General features: G+C 44.2%; 1 protein-coding gene across 4 annotated transcripts in view; it reads right to left on the reverse strand.

Annotated features, from left to right (window-relative positions):
• Nucleotides 1–2952: 2952 nt before the first annotated feature.
• The window catches only part of MYO3A (myosin IIIA), a 239889-nt gene continuing 230430 nt past the window's right edge, over nucleotides 2953–12411 (reverse strand). For all 4 annotated transcript variants that reach the window (XM_077896753.1, XM_077896752.1, XM_077896751.1 and 1 more), the window contains 3 exons: nucleotides 10984–11024; nucleotides 9453–9596; nucleotides 2953–3570 (listed from right to left, as the gene is read on the reverse strand). In XM_077896753.1, the coding sequence (XP_077752879.1) occupies nucleotides 3453–3570; nucleotides 9453–9596; nucleotides 10984–11024 (303 nt within the window). In that variant the 3' untranslated portion in view covers nucleotides 2953–3452. The remainder of the gene's footprint in view (nucleotides 3571–9452; nucleotides 9597–10983; nucleotides 11025–12411) is intronic.

The following is a 12411-nucleotide window of genomic DNA, read 5'->3' on the forward strand; positions in this document are numbered from 1 at the left end:
GCCTCAAATCAATGACCTCCCCCCACCCCGGCCCCTCCGAGAATCATCACGATAGCGGGGTGGGTTGGGGTGGGGAGGTGGGTGGGGAGGTGGGGAGATTCACTATTTCTGAGGCCTGGTGGGAAGGGGTAAAAGAGTAGAAATCTCTACTCTTTTACAATATCCTTTCGCTCGAAGCTGTTAAACAAAGGGAAGACGCCCCGAGATTCTGGGCCGCGTTGCTTTCCCTCGGTAGCAGAGATCGCCATCAAGCAGACCTCAGGGCTCCTGGGCTCTTAGAGGGAGGGCGAGGAAGACCTCGATGGGGAAACGCTGGGTCCTGCCTCCCGGGCGTGCATTCCCTTGGGCGAGCGATTATCATTTCCACTCTATCGTTCACAAGCCCTCATTTCTCTGACCTCCTGAATCAAGTCCCCAAAGCTGCTGCCAAAGCAGCGACTCACGGACACTCGGTCTTGGCTACCATCCCTCGATCCTCGCCTAGGAAGGGCTTCCTGGTGCCTCGGTGGCCGCATGCAAGCCCAAGTCCTGTGTCTCCAGGCACTCTCCGGCCTGGTTAATTCTCTCCACGAAGCTCTGTCTTCTTCTTACCCGTTGGACTGGGGGAGAGCAGTAGGATCTGAACAGTGGCCAGGGAGTGGTGTCTGGGAAGGGTGCTGGCCAGGTCCTGCCATAGGCTTGGTGCAAAGCCTTCTGTGTCGGGAAGCCTGCTTCAGGCTGCCGGCGCTTGGTGGGCATGAAATGAGCCCAGGCCTCTGTTTCGCCACCTTTCTCAACGCTCTCGGCTTCAGTGGGCCCAAGTAACGATGCCTGGGTGTAAAGACTTCAGGATTCGGTTGTCTGTGCGGGGCAGGGCAGCTCCGCAGCTCTTGCTCCACCAGGGCAGATGCGAGTCAGAGAGACTAGTTCTTTGTATCAATCATACAAATCCTGGCAATGTTTTGCTTCAAACCATCAGGTTGGGGTTGCAGAACTTTTCTGCTTTGGGTAAGTGGTTGAAGGCCTAAAGATTCTCACAAAGCCCCGAAGGAAGAAGCGGACTAACAAGGAAGATAGAAACCACAACACCTAGATATAACATAATTTTTTAACGCAATTTAAAATTCTACTGTTTGAGCTCGATTAAATCCAGCAGCTCTGGAGTACTTTGAATGTAATGGTGGTATTTGCATTTTTTATTTAACACACCCTACTTCACAGCACTCAGCGATCTGATTTGTCTTTCCTTAACATGGTCCCTCCCTTGAAGGCAATTTGCTTTATAAAGACTTTGATTTCGCAAAGGAGCCTGTTCCCCCCTACTCTCAGGCTTGGCGTTGGAGATAACAAAAGAGCTCAGGGAGGTAATAATTACAGTCATTAGTTCACAAAGGAGGCAGCCACCAAATGGGAAGGGGAGGCGGGCCAGTGCTCCGTGGAAAAGCTTTCTAAGCCTCTTCCTCAATAGAGGGTTTAGAGAAACCCTTGCTCCTGGGGCTGCTCTCCCCGGCGGATTTCCTGGGTTGACCTATTTCTTGTCCGCGGATTATCCAGAGATGGCATTGCAGGTCTCCCAAAGAAGAATGTTTGGCACAAGTTTTCCCCTGTGTCTTTCAGTGTTTAAATGTGTAAGGACAGAAAAGGAAGGGAGATGGAAAGGAAGAGAGAAAGAGAAAGGAGAGAAAACAAAGACAAAAGAAAAAAAGGAAATAAAAACACTGAAACCTTTTACCAAGTGTTTGCATTCCCTTTCCCAGTTCCTACTTAAAAAGGGGGTAGAGAGTTTACGGAAGAAGCCTATTGCTTCCCAATCCAGCAACCGAAGGGCGGGGCCTCTGGTCCACACAGGCCACTTTAGAAGCTTGAAGAAGGGGCCTGGCATGGAAGGGGAGCTTATTAGCTTTTTCCCCCCAGAGGGCCTCCTGGTGCTGGGTGGATGGGTGGGTTGGGCTGGGTGGGGGGAACTCCATTCACCTCGGGTTTTAGACTCTCTCTCTCTCCTCCTCGACAGTGCACAGGGCTCGCAGGTGGTGGGAGGGCTTCACTGGTGCCTGTGCTAGGCCCAGCCAGCAGCCTGTCACAAGTGAGCAGTTGGTCTCTAAGGCTGATCCCAAGCCGAGGCCACAAGGAGAAAACCCAGGGAAGGAGCAGGACCTACAATACACTTAAACTCTGAGCTCAGTCGTGCCACAGGAGGAGGTTTCCCCTGGAGCAGGTCTCATTGTAAAATGAAGAGGTTGTGCCGGTCCTCTCTGGGGGTACCTTTCAGAGCCAACATTTTGGGTTGGATTACAGATGGGTGAGTGGCACAACAAACATTCACCCATTCTCACTCAATTCTCCAAACTTTTCCCCAAATTTCTGGGCTCTGGGCCACAGCAGCAAGTACACCAGCAGGAGGAACAAGCCCCATCCCAAAACCCTTCTCCCAACTCGGTCGACCGTCAAATCCCTTCGCCATCCTTCCTGACGCTCTTCAGACCGCTTAGACGCAGAGAGTGTCCGTTCCAGATAGGCGCAACCCAGGTTTTAAAATAAGATGCAGTCAACTGAAGGAAGGCAAACCTCTGCCCGCCCATGGTCCTCCTCTTTCTCTTAAATACGTCCAAATTCAGAACCGAGGAGATTGCCTCAAATTTGCAGACAATTAGAACCTAAAAACCCTGACAGTTTGCTCAGTGGTGGGGCTGACGGGGTGTGTGTGTGTGTGTGTGTGTGTGTGTGCGCGCGCGCGCGCGCCGGCGGGCAGGGGGGTGCGGTGGAGACTTGGGGATTTGTCCCTAGGCCATGTTGGGGCACAAGATGTGGGTTTTAACTTACATGGTATGTTTGTTTGGGAAGGCTGCAGGCTGGCGTTGTTCGCTGGTGGAGACGAGAGGCACTGTCACCCCCTCCCTGGGGACCTGCACGGTTGGACAGCAGTCGTCCAGCCCTAACGGGGAATGTGGTGGCCCAGCCCCGAAAGCCACGGACTTTCCCAGGCACTTTCTTTATTCAATCACCTCAACAATCACGAGAAAGGAAAGCGCGAGTCTGAGATGAAGTTCATCTTCAAAGCCTCCCCCGGCCCCGGCTTTGTTTTGCTTGCCCCTCCAGTGTCCCGCGGGCCTGGGAGAGCCGTTTCCAAGGGAAAAGAAATCGGTGACGTCTCCCAAAATGAGAGAGGAGGGATCGGCGCGAGGTCGGGCGCATCGGATCCACAGGAGTTGCAAATGGGTGAACAAAAGGATACACAGGGGCCCAGGGATGGGGTGCCCCAACTGGCGGGCCGGTGGGAGCGGAGGGTGCGGTCGGAAGGGCTCACAGAATTCTCCGTCTCCGGAGGCGCGAGCGCAGGGAGAGGCCCCTGCCACCGTCAAGGCCGCGCCTTCCGCGCCCGGGGACGCCAGCGCCCGAGGGTCTCCCGCCTCGGCCCCCCCAAGCCCCCCAGTCCCCCGCGCATTCCCCCGGCGGTGGCCCCGGGAACAGCCGGGCTACACCTGCTGCAGGAGGCGCTGCCGCTGGGAGGTTTTACGCAGGAGCCTCCTGTAGTCGTAGGGGTTCGCTGCGGGGTCATTTTCCTCGGGCTCCGGGTCCTCCTCCGCCCAGCACCTGCAGCGAGACCCAGGCCGCGGAGTTAGAGGCGCCAGCCCAGCAGCGCAGCCCCGCCCACCCCGAAAGCCGGTTCTATTCCCCCACCTCCCGCCAACCGCAGGCATTTAGGAACCGCACTTTCAAAACACCGGGAGAGTGGCCGAGTGCAGCTGCACAATTTTCTCAGCAGGTTTTCAACTGTCCCCATGCCGGCGGGGGAATCTGGTGACTCTGTGTCAGATGACAGCCAAGTAAGGCGGCAGAAGGTGTAGCTGGGAGAGGTGAGCTTCCTTCGGTTTGCAAGAACTCACAACCAATAAACAAATATTTATTTTAGTACCTTAATTTTTTTCCACCATAGTTCGGTCAAGCAGGAACATTCAAAGCGCCTAAATAGATAACCATCATTTTGCACTTTAAAACTGCTCAAATGTTTCTCGGAAGCACTCCTCCCAAATCGGATCAACCATGTTAGTGGTGGTCCCCGTCAGCTCTTTCAAGGGAGGCCGCTCCACCACGTTTCCTGAACCAACTCTACCTTTAGATTCAGCAACTTGCCTCTGGAGGAAGGGCACTCTCTTCTTCCAGGTGCAGCTACACAGATGCACTCATTTACTTATGTGGTACCTGCTAAGTATTAGCCTCAGTGTAGGCTAAAGGTGAACAAAAGCCCCCACTCTCATGGAGTTGAAGAGGAGCAGACTATAGGGACAACCTTCCCATGCCAGGTGGTGAGAGGTGCTATGCAGAAAAATAAGGCAGCCTAGTGAGAGAAGACTGGTGTGACATATGTGTGTGTGTGTACAAGCAATTCCGTTGAGGGTGACCAGGAAATGCCTCTCTGGTAAGGTGACACATGTGAGAAGAGTCCTGAAGGAAGAGGAGGGGTGAGTGAGCCAGGCAGATATCTTAGGGAAGAGTGGTCCTGCCAGGATAATGGGTCAACCAGTGTAAAGGCCCCGAGACTATGGTGTGTGTATGGTGTTCAAGAACAGCAAGGAGGCCATTGTGGCTTGATTAAAGTAAGCAAGGGGGAGACAAGCAAGGAAGGAGAGTAGGAGGAATGAAGGGACAATGTGGCAGAGAACTGAGTGCTTTGGGACCCTGGCAAGAATTTGAATTTTACTTGAGCTAGGGAGACACTGGAGGGATATGAGTGGAGGATTGGTTCATAAAAGGATCTGACTGCTACAGGGGAAGTAAAGAGGTCTGTTAAAAGATATTGCAAAAGTCCAAGCCACACTGATGGTGACGCTTACAGAAGAGGAAAGAACTGACCAGCTTTTGGTCATGCTTGAAAGTAGAACTGAATGAGTCTGCTGATACTTTGGATGTGGGGTATAAATGAAAAGAATCAAGAATGGCTGTGCGGTTTTTGGCTTCAACAACTGAAAGGATGAAGTTGGTATTTAATGAGATGAAGAAGGTTATAGGAGTATATTTTTTGGGGGAGGGGGAGATAAATGTTTTGGTTTGGGTTTTTCAAATTTTGAGATATTTATTAGACATCCAAGAGGAGATAATGAATAGGCAGTTGGATATATACATCCTTATCTAGGCTAGAGATTTCAGTTTAGGAATTTTAAGTAAATAGATAATATTTAAGGTCATGAGAGTATTTGTTGATAAAGCAAAGGGCTGGGACACTCCAATGTAGAGAGGCAAGAGAAATGAGGAGGAATCAATAAAGGAGAATTAGAAGAGAAGCCAGTGAGGTAGGAGGCGAATCAAGAAGTACTATCCTGGAGTCCAGTGAAAAATAGGTTTAAAGAAAAAAATGCAAAATGCTTCTGCTAGGACAAGATAAAGATTGAGAATAGATCATGGGGTATGGCAAAATTGAGGTCACTTGTGACCTTGATAGGGGCAGTTTCAGTGGCCTGGTGGGGACAGAATCTTGAGTGCAGGGGCTTATGAGAGAATGGGAAGCAAGGGCCTTGAGAAAGAAGGATCACTCTCGTGTAAATGCTCTTTTGCTATCATGAAGAGCAGGAGCATGGGTTTTGGAAGGGGGATTGAGTCAAGGGTGTTTTTTTATGATGGGTCCAATTATATCATGTTCACAGATTGTCAGAAATGATGTAGTAGAGAGGACAGACATTCAAGATGTAGAAGAGGGAGGGGAATAACTGCAGGACAACGTTCTTGAGCGGATAGAAGGACTTGGATTCCGTGAACAACAGGAAGGTCTGGCCCTCATTAGTAGGAGAGTCATCCGTAGTAAACTGAGGGAAGCATATAGGTAAGCGGTAGGTTTGGCCGTAGGAGTATGTGTCTGTTATCTATTATTTTCTCAGTGAAACAGGAAAGACGGTTGTCATCTGAAAGCAAGGAGGTTTTGAAGGTTTGAGGAGAGAGGAAGGCATCTGAAAGAGTGGCCTGGGAAAGTGGGACAGTGGAATTTCAGGGAGATATAGTATTGCAAAATAGCTGTAAGGGGGCCCACCTCAGGTGTGTGCTCATACATCTCGAGTGAGGTTTGGTTGTGTTTTTCTCTAGCCATGTACAGCTGTGTACGTGCAGGTATGAACTGGGTAAAGTTGGGTTTACCCAGCGTTGGGGTTTGCCAGTTGACTAACTGAGGGAGAAATGGGCAGGATCATTGAAGGTATACGCAAAGCAGGGAAAATAATAATCAAAGGAGACAGCTAAACTTTTGCTTGCAGATGAGTATGCCCTTATTCTAGTCCGTTCTGAATAGAGAATTTAAAAAAAGACACCTTTGGGAAGGTTTTTAGGGCATTTGAACTCAGTGGATATTTGACAGGAAAGGTCTTTGGGATACCATGGGTATCACCTATGGGGCAGGTGATCATTCTCTTTTGATCAACTGACTTGAATTCTCATACCTATTCAGCTCATTTCTGTTGTGAGCATGTTGAGTATCAACCATCTTCCAGGTACACCACACATGTTATCTCGAATTCTAAGGACAGCTTCGCAAGGCCTGAGAGGTTATCCTTAGACTTCGTTGGCAGATGAGGAAACAGACTGATTCTACTTGATACAGCAAGTGAGGAGTGGAATGAGGATTCAAATCCATGTCCACCCCACTCAAATCTCATACCTTCCCCAGTGTACCCCTTTGCCTCTTTTCTGCTGATGTTTTCTTCGTGATTCTACTATCCCTTGGCCAAGGCACTCTTGTCACATTTTTTCCTTCCCTGACCATCCTCCCTATATCTCCTTGTCATAATTAAAACTTGGCTATGCCTTAAAAACCCTCTCATTATTGCTCAACGGAGATCCCACTAAGACCCACCTTAGGAGATGAGGGGCCCTTAGTTCTGTTGTCTTCTAATGACATCCTCTAATCATGACCTGCTCCTACTTTTAATCACTTAAAGTCCATGAGATGCCCAATGTCATCACTGTTGTGGTTCCTGATTCCCAGACCTACTCACACCTTCCTGGGTAACATTAGTCATATACTTGGTATATGTGCATATTAAATATACAATATATAAAATATTATCAGAATAATGTTTATTTATTAATATATAAATAATATACTTGTTTGTATATAATATATAAGATATGTATTTATCACATAATAATTTAATGTATATAATAATTATATATATATTCTTTCTGCAATAATGTCTTCCAAGACACACTTTGAGGCCAAGTCTCTTTAATTGTCTCCAGATGTCTTTTAGAGCTGTTTTTCTGCGTTTTGTTTTCTATTTATTTACTTGTTTGTTTCAGAGGTAGAATTCAGAGATCCATCAGTTGCATGCAACACCCAGGGCTCATCACATCAATTGTTTTCTATTTTAAGTCCAGGATCCCATCAAGATTTACTTGGTGCATTTATAGTTTTGTCTCTAGTCTTTCTTAGCTTAGAAAAATCCCCCTCTTGGAGTTACCTTGTTTAGCTTCGTTTGATCATTTACTTTCTCTCTAGAGTCAAGCTCTTTGGTGATGAGGATGACATTGTTTGCACCACTGTGTCCACCCCTTCCTCAAGCACCCAGCATAGGGCTTTGACAGGGAAGCAATACAGAATAGCGTTTCATGTCATTGACTCTAAACTCAAAAAGGCCTGTGTTCAGATTCTGGCTCCCTTGCTTTTTATCTAAGTGACTTTGCAGTCATTAAACTTTGTAGACGTAGTCTCCTCATCTATAAAATGGGGCAGTGAGAGGCACTGTCTCACAAGGTTGCTGTAAAAATTAAATGGGTGAACAGCATAGCACCCAGCCCAAAGGAAGCACTCAGCCAATGCTGGCTTCTAGCATTCCCATTCTAGTGAACACTAATCCACGTCTGCAGACCTGGATGCAACACCAGGCAGTATTTCAGGGATATAATGCTTTTTATAGTAGATGTGTGTCTGTGGTTGGGGGGAAGGGGAGAATGAATATACTAGAAAGGAGGCAAATTGGGTTGTTAAAATGGGAAGTGGATATGTCAATGGAAAGCAATTTGAGCAGGAAGTGAAAAACCTTGGATCTTAGTTCACTAACTCAGTGTGTGACTTGGGGCAAGTCACTTAATCTTTTTGGGCACTTGTCATTCTCCTGTGATTAGACTGGTGCATCTAAGCTCCACCAATGTTACAGTTCTTGATCTCAGGATGGAGGAAACACATCTTTTGGAGACAAGGGGCAGAAATCAAGTAGATTCTGGAAAAGCAAATAAAGATGAAAAGATCCACCATCTATGGAACCTGTCCCCTATGCCACATGTGCTGTTAAGTACTTCACAGACATCATTTCACTTAATCTCTAATCTCTATGATCATTTCACTTAATCTCTATGACAATGTGGTAGTTACTAGTGAATCCTTTTCCAGATGTGAAAACAAGCTTGGAGAGGTCTGGTAACATGAGCAAGGTCCTCAACTGCCAAGTGGCAGAATCAGGATCCAATCTAAGGCTGACTGACTTTAAAACTTCTTCCCTTAACCACCAGGTCACACTGTGTAAGAAATGGTGAGGGTTCTGAGTGCTCTATGCTGGCAGGATGTTCACTTAGGATTCTGGAAGAACAGCTTTCCATTGCCTGTCATTACTCTCATTTCTTATAAACCACATTTCCATTTTATTATGTGCCCTCAATTCTCAAAACTTCACAGAAAATTTTTTTTGGGGAAAAAATTCCAAAATAATAAGTAAGCTACAAATAGTTTAAGTACTTAATGTCAAACAAAGTTAGTGGTGAACTGAGAAATCAAATCCCAAACATGTATTTCTATATGAGTCTTTCTTCCAGATATTATTTGGGTCTGAAGTCATGGATTCTGAGAAATGACAGCATAACTGAGCCAGTAAGTGTTGAAGATTCCATTGGTTAGTACTTCAACACAGAGTTTGGTTTATTGCTTGTCATTAGTAGGACTATGCAATTTATTGTCCAAAGTAAGGTACGTTTTAAATTAAAAAAAATTGAAAAACAATTTTTATTTATTTGAGGGGGGGTGGGGGGGGAGAGAGAGAGAGAGTGCGAGAGCACACACAGGTGCGCAAGTGAGGGGAGGGGCGGAGGGAGAGAGTCTTCAGGTTCCCAGCTGAGTGCAAAGCTCACCACTGGGTGTGTGTGTGTGTGTGTGTGTGTGTGTGTGTGTGTGGAGGGGCTGATGTCACAACCTATGAGATCATGACCTGAGCTGAAACTAGGAATCAGATGCTTAACTGACTGAGCCACCCAGATGCCGCAAAGTGAGGTACTTTTAAAAGAAGGTGCTGTTAACAATGACACCAAGAAAACAGGTATGAAACGGGTTGTCTAAATACTCTACCATAATCCTTGAGTTTACTTTTAAACAACACATCAGTCTTAAGAGGCACTATTCAGTGAGAATACTTTGTTACAGTCCAAACACAATGACAGTGCTTCAGAAATGGAATTCTTAGTAAAACATAGAAAATGCTATTCTTTAGGAAATAGTGTATTACCTGTTGTCAGCATTAAAATATTGATGCTGGTGTTCTCCATGTTGTCTTCCACCTCTTACACTAGGGTTATGTTCCTTTGGTCTAGAATGACTGGGCAAAAATTCCTTGTAATAGAAATCTTCCAGGTCTAATAATTTTCCTTGACTGTAAATAAACACATAAACACATCATGGTTTCAATCTACTTTTATACTCAAACTTTACAGGATACTTGTTTTCTTCTTTTATTTTATAAATTTAGGAGTAACACATACATGTCAATAGAAACAAGAGGAGTCTTGGAATACATAAGACAGTATACACCATAAATTAAAAAGAGAAACAAACCCCTCATCTCTTACCTTTAAGAGAGCATTAGCTGCTGGAGCAGCTTTTCCTGGCTTCATCTTATTCACGTTGGCCCAAAACTAGCAGTTGCTAGATAGCCAGTGATTATAAAGTTCCAGTTTGGCCAGTCTAGGACAGGGTTCACAACTGACCCCCGGGCCACTATGAGAAAAGCTGACCTTAATGTGTCAACACAGCATTTTCCAGTTTTCTCAGCCATCGGTTAAGTACAGATGTATACAATGTTTCATGATCTTACTTTACTTCTCTCACAGGTAACCTTCTGTCCTCTCCTTACTGTTGGTCTTTAGTGGGTTAATTTCTGTGCTAAATGGTAATTCCTGCACAGGATATACACACAGGGGTATGTCTGTGACCATTTTAATTCTTGGATTTACTCCCATTAGTCTTGATTCCTGTGATGCTCAGTACCTGAAGTCTGATGGGACTTCATAAGAGGTTAACAGGGAAGGATCTGGAAAATGACCAAGTGTTACAGAGTTTCTGGGGAAGTTGCTTTTCAAGTTACAGATGCCAATTGACAAATTAACTTTCAGAATGCCACTGATACATAAATCAAGAGTTCAGTGTCCACTGGTACTCAATAAAAAAAAAAAAACCTTGATTGTTATTAGCACTCCCTGGAAGTCAGTTAATTTGAAATATTGGTATTATGTTAAGATAGTAAATTATTGGTGGGCTGAAATGTTACAGGAAAGGGGACTAGTGTGAATCTAAGTTGCCATACCTGCAAGGTAACACAAACCTTGTTTCCTGACAAATTCGTAAATATTATAAGGAGTGAGATTGAACATGTGTTGGAAGAACAAAAAGCAAAGGAGTTTGGGGAAAGAAAGTTCATGGACACCAAGTGTGTTCAGATTGCCCAATCAAAACCATATTAATGGACAGAGAAAAGCAAATTCTGTATGGGGACAATACAATTCACTCATAAATGATCTGATCTTAATGTATGCTTTGCACTGTGCTAATTCAATATGTTTCTAATAGGTAAGATGATCTTCTAAATTACATATAAACCACATATTTATAATATAAATGTATTGAGAGGATACTACTTTCCAAATCTATTCACATAAAATAGGTGATTTTAAAAAATAGGTGATTTTCAGTTGTAATTTGAACATATGGATTTATATTTTGTTTTGATAAGATGTCATTGAAATTTAGAAATAATAATTTACCTATCTTTTCTTGGTCTTCGTTTTTCTTCTTGGATTGATTTCTAAAGGGAATGGAAAAATTTAAAAATTAATATATGATTAATATAATTTAACTCATTAATATTATTGATGTATTTACTATAATCTTAATATATAAATACATTTGTTCCTATAAAGTCAACTTAGACATAAGCAAGTGGATATAATGTTTTTAAAATATAATGAAATATAATTCACTCAAAATTTACTAATTATAAATTTGTGATTGCTTTTTACTGGGCCTGGACTGTAATTAATCTCTGCATTCCATGTCAAAAAAAAGAGTTTGCCACACAGTGACCAGTGAACACAAAATTACCTAAGGTCCATCTGCTTACAAATGGGAAAAAACATGTCAGAATTCCTAGAAAACCCATTTCTCTATTACAAATGCAGCTGTGAGTTAGGTAAGTTGCTTAGGCTGCTTTAATGTCTTGTGTATATGTCATCTTTGTCTGCTGGCAAAGCAGATGGGTGAAGGCAGATGTTAACAGTCCACAGAAGAGTAGAAGTGTGACTTTGCTAACTTATAGGAGCCCATTTACAGCATAAAAGCAACAGAATAGATAATATATGTGTTCATTTGCAAAATTTTTTCCAGTTAAGAACTTTATGTATTAAGGCACAAATTAGAATATATAAGTCTGGATTTAATTAGATACAATTTTAATCAATACATCAATCTGAACACTAATGAAATGGTACGTCATTTTACCTTACATACAAAGAAATATCACCTTTTGTATTGTAACACTAGTAATGTGTTTCACTGTGTTCTGGCTTAAGGTATTTGAACTCACCTATTTACATGTTGTAAGAGCATATATCTGTCTTTTAGGCTGAGAGAACAAATAGTACACTCACCGTGAACAGGCTGAAGATTTTGTAATTGTGGGAACTCTAATGCTACAAGTTGCACCATAAAAGTGCAAGACAATAAAAATGGCAACAAATAATGGTTTGTAAGTATTGAGGGTAGTCCCCGGTATTTTTAGGCACCCTAAATCATTTTTCTCCCTCATGATCTATCATTTGTAATACACTAAAATGGTGGATGAGTCAAATAGTTCATGGTTTCATCTCTTCTTATTGGTTGGTATTTTAGTGGGTGAAGGAGGATGAAGATTGGGAATGCTTAAATGCATCAAGTCTGGGAGTGGACCATTCAAGAGCTAACCATGTAAGGAGCAGGACACCAATTACATTCCTGTCCTCCTTCCCATTCCTATTATGTTTTTGATCCAATGCCCTGGGCCAGAAAGTGCTCACAAATAATTATATTACCGCCATAGGTACAATGGCCCCTAGCAGTCTAGTGAATGATTTCCGCAACTCAGTTGGTGTTAGTTGTGGTGGTTGTTCTTTTAATATGATAGAGGTCCTGCCTCCTTGTTCCACTGTCTGAAAAAA

This window comes from Canis aureus, chromosome 5 (genome assembly GCF_053574225.1).
Source record: "Canis aureus isolate CA01 chromosome 5, VMU_Caureus_v.1.0, whole genome shotgun sequence".
NCBI classification, from domain to species: domain Eukaryota; kingdom Metazoa; phylum Chordata; class Mammalia; order Carnivora; family Canidae; genus Canis; species Canis aureus.